The sequence below is a fragment of the Passer montanus genome, unplaced genomic scaffold (genome assembly GCF_014805655.1).
Source record: "Passer montanus isolate IOZ18808 unplaced genomic scaffold, ASM1480565v1 scaffold10, whole genome shotgun sequence".
Lineage (NCBI taxonomy): Eukaryota > Metazoa > Chordata > Aves > Passeriformes > Passeridae > Passer > Passer montanus.
The window spans coordinates 13,113,213-13,124,949 of NW_024356505.1; the positions used below are offsets into that span (position 1 = coordinate 13,113,213).

General features: G+C 39.9%; 1 protein-coding gene across 1 annotated transcript in view; it reads left to right on the forward strand.

The window, feature by feature from the left end:
* CDCA7L (cell division cycle associated 7 like) overlaps window positions 1–1,085 on the forward strand; it is a 33,034-nt gene extending 31,949 nt beyond the window's left edge. The window contains exon 10 of the mRNA XM_039703165.1: window positions 138–1,085. Within this exon, the coding sequence (XP_039559099.1) occupies window positions 138–168 (31 nt within the window). The 3' untranslated portion in view covers window positions 169–1,085. The remainder of the gene's footprint in view (window positions 1–137) is intronic.
* Window positions 1,086–11,737: the final 10,652 nt, after the last annotated feature.

The following is an 11,737-nucleotide window of genomic DNA, read 5'->3' on the forward strand; positions in this document are numbered from 1 at the left end:
GCCTATTTTGGAATTCCTGTTGGTTGCCTGAAGTGTATAAAAGTGCTGTTTTGGAAATTACCATCTATAGCAATGGAAATTCATGGGGAAGCTGAGTTTCCTAAAAAGCACTAACACTGTTTTCTCATATCTTCTAGTTTACAAAAACAACTGCCGGATGACAATTGAGAGCACTGGACTCAAGCCATGCCTGAAACTGGTTAATATGTTAACAGTTTGACTTCAGAAGTTTATTACTATGTTTTACATAAAATAGAATTGTAGTATATAGCGTATTCATTTCTGTATTGGAAACCTTCTGATTGATATGGTCTTATGCAAAAGATCTCTCAGGAAGATGTTTTGGTAGAGAAATCTACATGCACAGACCTATATGTTAAGTGAAATGGCACTCTTGAACCTTGAGTGGTTAATTTTTAATAGAGCTACACAACCACATGATGGACAGCTTGATCAAAATGAGCAATATTTTTATTTATATAATTGTGCAAGTTTTCAGAAAGGGTGTTTAACAGCTACCTTCAAAGCAGCCCATCTTCAAAGAAACAAAACACCCTTGTCTACCAGCTTGACCATAAAGATCCATTTTTCCAGCTCTGCCTTCTGAACCTGTTTCACCACCTGTAGTTTATAGAACTTGTCCTTGCAAAGAAGGAAAAGGTACTTTCATCTGAATGCCATTATATTCCAGCCAAAGGTGATGCAATCGACCAGTGCAAGGATGGGTTTTGAAAATTTTATTCCAAAGTGCAATTATTCACCAAAACATGAAAGTAGAAGAGTGTTTAAAAAGAATTTAAAAATATCCCAGTAAAAAAATCCAACAAAACTTCTCACCAGCAGTTTTTGTGTAATGCACCTGCTGTCTGAAGCATCTACCCACCTGTCATAACTGTTCTATATCAGAGTTCAGGATTAAGTTTTTTTACAGTTCATACTTAGATATTTTTGCATTTGTACAACCAGGCTTTCAAACAACTGTGTTTAAATGCAAGATATTTGTATTGCATGTTAAAGTATGTTAAAATCCTGTAATATACACATTTCTTTTTATGTAGAGAGAATAAAGACTGTTCTAAAGAAGAGTATTTTGTGATTCAAACTACACCCTGATGCTGATGTTTCCCATTTACTTTCCCATAGCAAGTGTAATGGTGCTTGGAGATCAATAATCATTATGTGGAGAAACACATGAGCACAACATTGTCAGATGAGGAAATAACAACATAGACCACATAAGCATTACGTTAAGGATTGTTTTTTTGTGAGACAAAAACACAGTCCTTAATGTAACACTTATGCTCTAGCTTTTGCTCTAGCTGACTGAAAAATCTCTCTTTTTGCTATCAGGCAGACTTAGAAAGCAGCATGTTCTATTGAAAGCTTAGTATGAAACTGCCAGGAGTGAAACTATTCTTGCCAGAACCCATTTACCCGACTTCTCAATCTTCAGCTTGAAAGTCAAAACACAAGTTGTCCTCCTGCTTTTGCTTTTATAAGCTGGACATTCATAAACATTCTTGGTTTCCCTTTGATCCACTGGAATATCCTTTAAAAAAATGTCTGGCATTGCTGAAGTCGGCTCCTGAACCATGTTTCTGCTCTGGGCCCCACTGTCCCGTGTGGTGCCTGCAGTAATAGTAGCACCTGCTTTACATGATGTTCTGTAGTGCAAGACCAGAATAATTTGTGTTTAAACAGTTGCTAAATAGTTAAGGCTACATTTGAACATAGTAGTAGTGTAGATTTTTGATTTGGTTGGTTTAGATTTAGATTTTGTTGGCCTGCTGTGCATCATCTGTTTGTTTGAATGTAGAGATGAGTCCATAGCATCTGTCTGGACTGCACTTGTGGATTCATTAACATGCCCTTTTACTAAAAGCAGAGACTGTAGTGATAGGAAATTTTATATTTATAAACACCAACACAAGCCCAGACTGCACATACAAGGTTCCTTGATGCTTTCCTCATCTCCAGAGGAGGAATGAACTGTATTGCCCTTGGACTGACAGATGTATCAAAAAAAACCTCTGAAAAGTTGATGCCTCCATTTCACAAAGCAACATTCAAATGACATCCTTGCCATTGCTCCATTCCCACACTCTAACTTTCCTCTTGGGGTTTACCTGCTGTATAGCAACTCCTTTCCAAAAGAGTGGCTTTCTTTTTGTTATATTCAGGTCTGGTGAAGAGTATGAGTAACGATGGTGTTTCTCTGATTGCCACTGGGAGTCACTCACCTTTCTCTAATGAGCTGTAGCTCTCTTGACAGCTTTTCTCAGTTAAAACTAAAATCTGATGTTGACAGCAGGCCTGAATTGTCATTCCTGAACTAGATGCTTCAGTCTCAGGAAGATACAGATTCAAAAGAAGAAAATAAGGTGTTTATCATGTGAAGGTTGTTAAAAGAGGAGTTGCAGCTCAAAAAGTGAATGTGGTTTCCATTCAGGGACAGCCTACAACTCTATTACAGCTACTGCAATAACTGCTTGCTTAAAAGTCCAGATAAAAAAAAATCTCTTTCACTTTGCCCACCTAATTATACCTCATTTTACCTCATGCTAATCATAGAATCACTGAGTATTCTGAGTTGGAAGTGACCCACAATGCAGGTGTTCTCAAGTACTTTCCTTTATTCTTGGTATGTCTCCCCAAAAGCTTTATGGCATTACAACCCAACAAATATATATATATATATATATATATATATATGTTACATCTGTTTATTTAGAATTGGCAACTTTCAGACTTTCAGTCAAGGTAGAAGAAAAAAAACAGGATACAGATGCTTTTTGTGGGGTCTTATGTTTATTGGTTTGTGGATTTGGGGGTTTTGTTGGTAGGTTGGTTGATGGCTTTTTGTGCAGATTAGGTTGTGGTTTTGGGGTTTTTTTAATTGCAGTTGTGTGGATTACTTGATCCAGGTTGCCAACATGTGCTAACTACTAACCCTATTCTGCACCTCTGAGAGCTGCAAAAAAATTCTAGGAGTTAATTTTTGTGAAATTTATAGTTTCTGGAATAGTCTTTAAGCTTCTGAACCTAGGTTGGATTAGAGCTGCTGCTTTACTACAATGCAGACCTTGTTCAGACATAGTTAACAGTTATTTAAATGCAGGAAGTATATTTAATGATTAGAAAACCAAGCTGGTATGAAATTTATAGCCACAGTGACAAATGCCAGCAATCTAGCACCATGCCTAAGCTTCTTGTTGCTGTTCATAGGGTCACAACGCTTTAGTGCAACTCTTGATGATGCAGCTTCACTGCCTAATAGAATCCCTGAACTAGGAGATCAAGCAATTTAAGTTCATTTCTTACCTTGCACAGAAGGCATACAGATACAGGCTCCTTCCCTTGCTGGGTGGTCATGCTCCTCCTTGGTCTTTCTTGTTACATCTGCAATTGAGCCCGCCTTATCCAAAGGCCAGTTGTTCTTGCTCTGCATTACAGCTTAAAAAAAAATAATTAAAAGTGCTTTCAGTAATTCTATATCCAGACAGTAAGTTTAATGTCAGAACTGTCAACCTCTTGGGGCCATCATGCTCAAGCCTGAGACTGTGCTGAGTCTGCCCTTCTCCAGAGAGTGATGTCAGCCCAGCCAGTGTCCCGTGAGGAGTTCCTGGCCACCTTTCTGCTAGCCAAGTGAAGCATTTAGCTCAATGCCATTGGTGACCGTGCAGAATTTGAGCTACACTGTTGCCAAGCATTCCTGTGGTGTTCAGAATAAATGCAAACATACATTCACAAATTCACAGAATATTCTGAGGGAAGGGACCAACAAGAATCATCGAGTCCAACTCCTAAATTAATGATCCATATGGAAGTTGAAACCACAAACCTTGGTGTTACTCACACTATGCTCTAACCAACTCAGCTAATGTTCTGTGATTGTGACAAGAAATGAGGTGTACTGCTTTATTCACTACACTGATGAAAGTTTTCCATCCCCTCCTGTGGCAACAGCTACACAAAGAGGGTTGGGAGACTTGATTTATTTTTCTCCTTAGCCTCATAACTCTTTTATAGAAGAAAACAGAATGCCATGATATATTACATGAGTACAGAATACCATGATATGAAGCAGAGTACCATTATATATGCCCTGAATTAGTTAAAAAACAGTGGCAAGAAAAACTTGCACTCTTAAGCCTTTTTTAAACTATAAAGTCAAGCTCTTATTTCCTTACCTGCTTTGTCCTCACACTTCTAAGTAGCCTGAAGGTAAGTTAGGATTGTTCCCCCTGCATTGAGGAAAGGATTATTCTAAGGTTAATGTGATTTTCATCTTTTCATTTAAGCTGTGATTAACAGCACCACAAACATAGCCAACACCAGCACTTAAAGAGAAATGTCTGACATTGAAACTGTATGTTTGGTGGCCTACACCCATCACTGCTGACCTGTCAGAAAGCACTGATGATGGTGCAAGCCAGAAAGCCTCACCACTGCTGGCAGCACAATGTCCTGTGTCCAGATGTTAAGTTTTTAGTACCTCATGAGAAAATCAGTAACTCTGAAAGAAGCATCTGTAGCTCCTGCCTTAACTGTATGTGAACTGCTTTTTTAGGCAAAATAAACTACAGATTACAAGTGTAAAGAGTCCTTTTGTCTACAGAGAAAGTACACTGCTGAAGTCACCAGAAAGTATAAGCTTACAAAAGTCTAAGGTGATTGTTTCAGTGGAATTTGTTGTTTCCCTCATGTAAGTATGTCTGAAATCAGTTGTAGAAGCTGATCAGCATGGGATGGGTTGCTGGCAGCAGAGAATGTGATTATGCTCAGTCCTGTTAAACTGCAGTCTTGGGGAGAAACCTGAACATCACCATGAGAAGCTGCCAGAATCTGCTAACAGCTGATGCATTCTTAAATGCAAATTGTCTGATACCATCTTAATTGGTATTTAAACTTAATATTTAAACGTCCAATAAGCCAGTGCAAAGTGCAAATCAGGAATGTAAGGGATTCTGACAGAGGCTCTGAATAATGGCATAATGCAGCATACATTGCCATGAGATATCAGAAGAATTTCCAGAAATAATGCCTGTTTCATCCATGTCTAACCACTGCTGGTGGCAGGCTAACAGAAAGGAACCCCACAAGATGCTAAACACGCCTGGTACTTGGGACAAAGGGAGGTGATGGAGCCTTTGCTTTAGCAAAGTGCTTGGTGTTTCTACAAAACCCACTTCAAGGGAAAACTGACTTTCATTAGGACAAAATTTGGAAGAAATAAGAATGGAACAAGGCTGCTGGGCTTAAATCACTAGAATAGCTCTGCATAGTAGCTGAACCCTGTGACTGTGGGGTACTTACCAGCGGACAAAGCTGTGTGTGGATGGATATACTGGTTTACTCCATGTGTCTGGCACAACATCACGAAAGAGCGAACATTGCAGCACTTCCATGTAAGCAGAAAACATCAGCTCCTCCTCTGGAGAAAAATGAAAAGCATACATAAAGGATAAAGAATCATCCATGTCCAAAAGAGCCACAAAAGCCCTGAAATAAGTAATATGCCTTCAGACTGAGGTTCAGATGTTTAAAAGACCTATGGATCTCTGAAAGGAAAAGTTGCATCACCTTACTCTTTGAGGCAAACAAGAGCATAGGGTCTCCAGGCAATAGTCTTCCTGCATGATTTCTGCTATGTTAAGCTTCTCAGGAAGCATTTACAGAATATCACCCAAGACATTCTTAACCTCTTCAGGACAATACAACAGATCCAATAGAAATCCCAGCAAATCAACTCCTAACTCTTCCACTTTCAAGTGTCTGATTTCTTCAGAAGAGCACAAATATCTCATTTTCTTAGATAAAAAGCAGAGATGCTCCCTCCATCACCTTTGCTGTCTTTTTTGCAACAGTATTGAGAGGAATGACTGCAAACTTTCAAGTGTCTGATTTCTTCAGAAGAGCACAAATATCTCATTTTCTTGGCAACAGTATTGAGAGGAATGACTGCAAAGCAATTAACACTTAGCAGCTTCTATTTAGCTTTACATTTTCAGGTAACATTGACCCTTGAAGCCTACTAATGCATTGTCCTGGATTGGGATGACTGCTGTTACTAGGATACACCCTGGAATTGTCTTGATTTTCAGTCAAATGTGATCAGTAGTTTGTATTTCTCTAATACCTAATAGCTTCCATCACCCCCTCCACCACCCACAGTCCTTGCTGTCTCAGGCATTAGGCAAAACACAGCACAGGCACAGACATGCCTCACCCCCAAAAAGAGCCTCTCTCCCTGCAGGCTTAGTCTGCAACTGAGACAAAACATAAATGAAGAACAATTCATAACAGTGCTAATGAGCAGGAATTGAAATCACAGCATTACTGCAGCTCAGCCTCTGTTTCAGCCCTAGCTTTGGCAGACTTAATGATGAATGCCATATGTTATGGTCCAGACTCCCTAAAGTGGATGGGGACTGAGCATGAAAAGCACAAACTCCCTCCAGGAGATGAAGCAATGTTTGGCTACTTGCATGCAGAGCTGTCACATTTCCTCCTGCAAAACCTCCATGATCTGATAGTGACAAGAGGGGGAAAAGAAAAAAAAAGAGTGCTCAGAGGAAAAGGAGGGAGTAAAGAAAGGGGTGGAGAAATGCAGAACCAAAGTGGCAGTCATAGGGGACTTTAACTCTGATAAGGATAAGGAACTGAAGGCTCAGTCTCATCATATGCCAGGCTTTGGGGCACACCTACACTCAGAAAGGAAGATTCAGAAGATGGCAAAATCTGAAAACAGAACCAGCTGATATTTGTGATTACATTTTCCTTCCCTGCTCCTTTATTCATTTAATCTCTTAATCACTGGTGATGTTCTGTGCTTAAAACCCATCCTTTTAAATTTTTCTGGAAGGAGTTTGGCTATACTAATGTATCTGTGTGTCTGACATATCTTGACTATGAACAGAATTGCAATGTCCCAGCCAACTCCATATTAAGTGACAAAGCTTATCCTGGTATTACGGTTGGTATGTTTAACCCAGCATCTGATAGTTTATCAGTATTAATGTTATTGTTCTGCTAGACTCCAGGTTCTGTGGTGAGGTGCTGAGGCTAAGAGATGGTCAGAAACCCTCCTTGGCCAGGATTCACCTCTTCAGACTACCCAAAAACTAAAACTCCCCGAAAACCTCTTCCTTTACTGCTTGCAAGGGAAGTCTTGGAGCAGCCACAAGGCTCCTTCCAGGAAGGGAAGCAGTGGGAGAGCCTGTGTCAGGCAGCTCTTCCTGGCATGGAAAGCCTGCACACCACTGCTAGGCTGGGCTGTGAATGCAGCAGAAAAAGTCAGGACTGCAGGCTAGGAGGGACTTCCTTTGCTTGCCACAAGTGGGAAGGTGTAGGAAAGCTACCCTATGGATTTTTATCATTCAGGAGATGGGAACAAAGGACAGAGGTCAAGACTAGACCCACCAATTCAACACGTTTTTTCTAGTAAGTTATTTTTGCTGTACTCGTTTATAAAAAGTATACCAAAAAAAAGAAAAAAAAAAAGTTAGATAAATCTATACCTTGTTTCCCACCTCACAATAAATTCAATGTGAAAAAGAAATCGGTCCAAATGTCTTCCTAGTGCATTACCTCTTGGCCAGGCTGGTGCATTATCACAACCATTAACACTCATCTGATCTTTTCTAATTTGATGCCTTCCCCCTGCCACCCCCCCACAACCTTCCAGCACCCAAAATGAAGTCTGTTGCTGAAATAACACAGTAAAATGTGTATTCCACCTGTCATTAAAAGCACTGACAACACACTGAATGAAGAACTTCACCTCTTTCACTGCACTGGGAGAGGGACTGGCCTGATCCCTCTCCCATGTGTATATGGGTTGCTTTTCCAAAGGAGTTTTGAAGAGATTATCTGATGTTGACAAGAATCCCATCTCAGCACTTGCCTGCAGTCCCTGTAGTGCAGGGCTTTCAGATGAAAGCATTTCATCTATGTATTTATGGTATCCATCATAATCCAGATTTGGAGAGGCCAAGAAACATGGTGCCAAGTTCTCCTTCAAGCTGTAGGAAAAGAATCAATAATGTTATTGGTAATGCTGACACCAGGAAACATTCTCCTGTAGCTACAAAGTTTGAGAAATTTATTTGAAGTCTGTCAGCACCACAGCTGCATGTTCTGATATAAGGGAACCGAGTTATCAAAATATTCCCAGCACAGTTACTATTTGCATAATTTCTGAACACTTCCATTTTCTCTGGGGTTGCTTCTTACTTCATGAGGATGCTTTGCTTTTATTTTAAGGACTGTCACTACTGAGGCAAGTGTATTTTAAGTAGTGCAAGCCTGCATCACCTCAGCAGACAAGCAACGATTCTTATGCCATTTTGGTACTCCACTGCATCTTACCAAGTGCAGGAGTATTGCATGGGTTTCTGTACTGCTGCTTTGACCTCTGTGAGATAGACAATGGTGATAATTTTAACAGGATTAAAAATTAAAGTCTCAATCAGCTCAGTATTGAGCCAAGTACTAATTAACTGCACTGTTACTATAGAGCAGGAAGACCCTAACTCTGTGAGGATATTTAAGATAAGACTTGGGACTTTAGAGCAGATCAAGATTTATGTAGACAGGACTTTGGTGAGATATACTTTCAGTGGGCTGACCTCCTAAATAAAATAAAAAATAATAAATAAAATAAGAATAAAAGCTGTAGCGGTCACATTAATTTTTCTAGACTTCCCCATCTCTTGTACTTGTAAGAACTTCACTGAATTCAAAGAATTTCTCTGAACTTACTGTCATAGAGCTGTCTGCAATTTAAAAGAGGCTTGAAGTTGTTTTTGCTGAAAAATATTTCTAGCTCTAAGTGGTACTTTTCACAAAAGCTATTTCTTCCTAATGCAGGGTCCACTTCACAAAATCACAATAACATTTAACAGCTTCTGGCATTTAGAACAGTCTACAACAAGCTACTGCTCAAAATAACACCAGTAAGCACTTATTTCTGAAGTCATTTTGGTTCTGCAACCAGCCATTTACCTGTGCCTGAACTTGCACCACTAACCTCACCCACAATAAGCTGTATCTTAAGATGCCACTTTGAAGTAGTGCTGAGGTTTTGAAAAAAGCCCTGTTATTTACCTCGAGTGGAAGATCAATTCTGTCAGACAATCTGTACTTACCAGTCTCTCTCTGCTGGCACTTAAATCAGGTTTTACTGCATCTGTGGGAGTCATGTGCACAGAGGGAGGCTGTGGGTTACTGGGGTATGAAGCAGGAGCTTGCCGCCCTTCTGTCTTTACAATTGTTCCCAGGTGAGGTCTATCAAAGCCGACACACAGTGGGTTATTCTAATGGACCCTGTGGAATGAATTTGTAACAAAAAGAACTCATCATAGAGCAAGAAGTTAAAAAGAGAAGGTAATCTCCCCACTGAATACAAAGCCCCACTGCTGATGAAGGACCATCCATTCATTTGGCTGCCAGTCATTGAATGATTTTCTGGTTTTGCTGGTAATTCTGGACTTTAACTTTTTCCAATTACAGTAAGAAGCTAAGAAAGAACCCTCACTGTTTAAAATACCAGTGGATCCACGCTAAGGGTTGGGTCCCTAAACTTTCCAAAGGGCATACAAATAGCAGTGATTCTGTTCAGGTTTCACCACCTATACTTATTTTGCAATTATTTGAATGAAAGTTCAGGCTTGTGAAGGTTAATGGACTACCTAAAGTAGTAAAGCAGTAATTCTTTACTTATCCATAGGCTAGAGGCAGAGCTGGAGCCGGCAGGATGAGCTTCCCACCATGCCCCCACGACCTCAGCTGTCATGTGGAGAAATCAGCCTCTTTCGAGGTCAGGAGTACAGTGGTGTTTAGCCTTTCCATCTCCATGGCAACTTACTCTTGGGCATCTTCTTCTGAGCAGTTACTTCCAATTGCCTTCATCTGAGTGTGGCTCTTTGACATATGAAATCCCACTTCTTCAGGACCAAGGAGACACCAGCCCGCTCCTCTTGCTCACAGCCGAAAGGCAGGCTCCAACCCACTGCCAGGGGTGAAAGGGGCACTTTTCCCAGCTTAGCCCAGCTCCACAAATGGCCTGCTCACACCCAACATGATAATTTTTATTTTTTTTTCCCCCTCATAAATGAGCTTTTTTACCTTTGGACAATGAAAAATAACAAGTCTGGAAAGGGCGCTTGAAAAATCTCCTGGCTGTTTTTGGCAAATTGTGTACAATCAGTTCTCTAAAGTGGCTTTTCAGCAGCTAAGGAGAGGCAGACAGGGTTTTTTCATATTTATATACATATTATAAAGTACATATATATCATACATATAGTACATATCTATATTATATATGTGTGTACATATATACACATACCCCTGTAAAAATGTCCACATTTGTTATAACTGTGTATATGAAAACAGATTAAAGCAGTTTCCATGCAAAATTCCTTAGAACTAAAGTTAAAGCAACATTTTCTTTTTGTAGCCTCAAAAATGTTAGCATTTGCTGCTGATTAGAAGCAACTTTGGCAATCTGGCCCTTTGGAGTCATGGATGTTCCACATACACTGCTGTCCAGGATGAAAACTCAGTAATGAAATTTGAATAATTCAGTATATGTCAGCTGGTGATAAGCGGAAAAAGCTACAGAAACACATGTGTGAGAGGACAGTGGAAAATGAAAAACAGTCTTACAGACTATTTTCCCTATTTTAGAAAGAGTGAGATGCAAGGAAATTTATAACATTTCCATTATTTCTTTGAGGAAGAAAATGTACAAAGAGTAAGTTCTGAGAACAGTGCCATTGTGGACTGCTGAAACTGGTGAGTCTATCAGTTACATTGGTTAAAGTGCAGCTCCACAGGAGATACTTTCCCATGCCTACCCAAAACTTTCTAAATGGAAGCACCTTGAAATAGTTTTCCTAGGAAAACGGAAACCTAAGCGTATCCAATGTCATTAAGCTCACTATACAAGCAGTGTTACAAAGTACTGAATTCAATTTCCCAATTAATTGTACTTGCAAAAGTAGACAAGCAGTATGCCAACTTCCAAACCCTTTGAGCCAAAATCTGCTCAGGATAAATCATCGACAAAATTTGCTCCCCCACAGCCAGACAAGACCTTGCTGCAGGATGGATGAGAAAGTGTGTGGTCTTCTCCTTCCCTTAGGTTAAACATACTGTTTTCCAGAGCTTTAGGCACATGAAAGTTCTCATCAGGACTGGGCTGAGGAATTCTTGCAGATCCAGCAGAGCCTGAAGTCCCTGGCACCCATGATGTGGCCACCTTACATCATCTCACCAAGTAGTCTTCCTGTGGAACCCACCTGAGGAGCAGAATGCATCACTGAATAAAGCAAGTCAGCTGCAAAAAGGAGAAATCAAAGCTGCTCTGTATAAACACCCTTAAGAGAAATAACAGAAATCCAGCTACTTCCTTTCAGAAAGTTTCATGGTTATACATTTGCATTGCTGGGTTTGGTTTTTTCAGCAAACAACATTGAAACCACATTTCTTTTATTTCAATCCAGTGAGAGGTAACTGAGCAAAAATAGCAAAATTGTGACTAAAATTCAGTAATGGTGAAAAATGCATTATCCCAGCTTTATGTTTCCTACCTTAGCCCTTACAAAAAAAAACTTTAGAGAAAACCACATTTTCAAAACATCACATTATAGAAGAGAACATAACTTTGTGAACAAATGCATGTATTTTCCCATAGAGATCTTTGAAAACATAATCCTCATGAGTGACAGGAAGG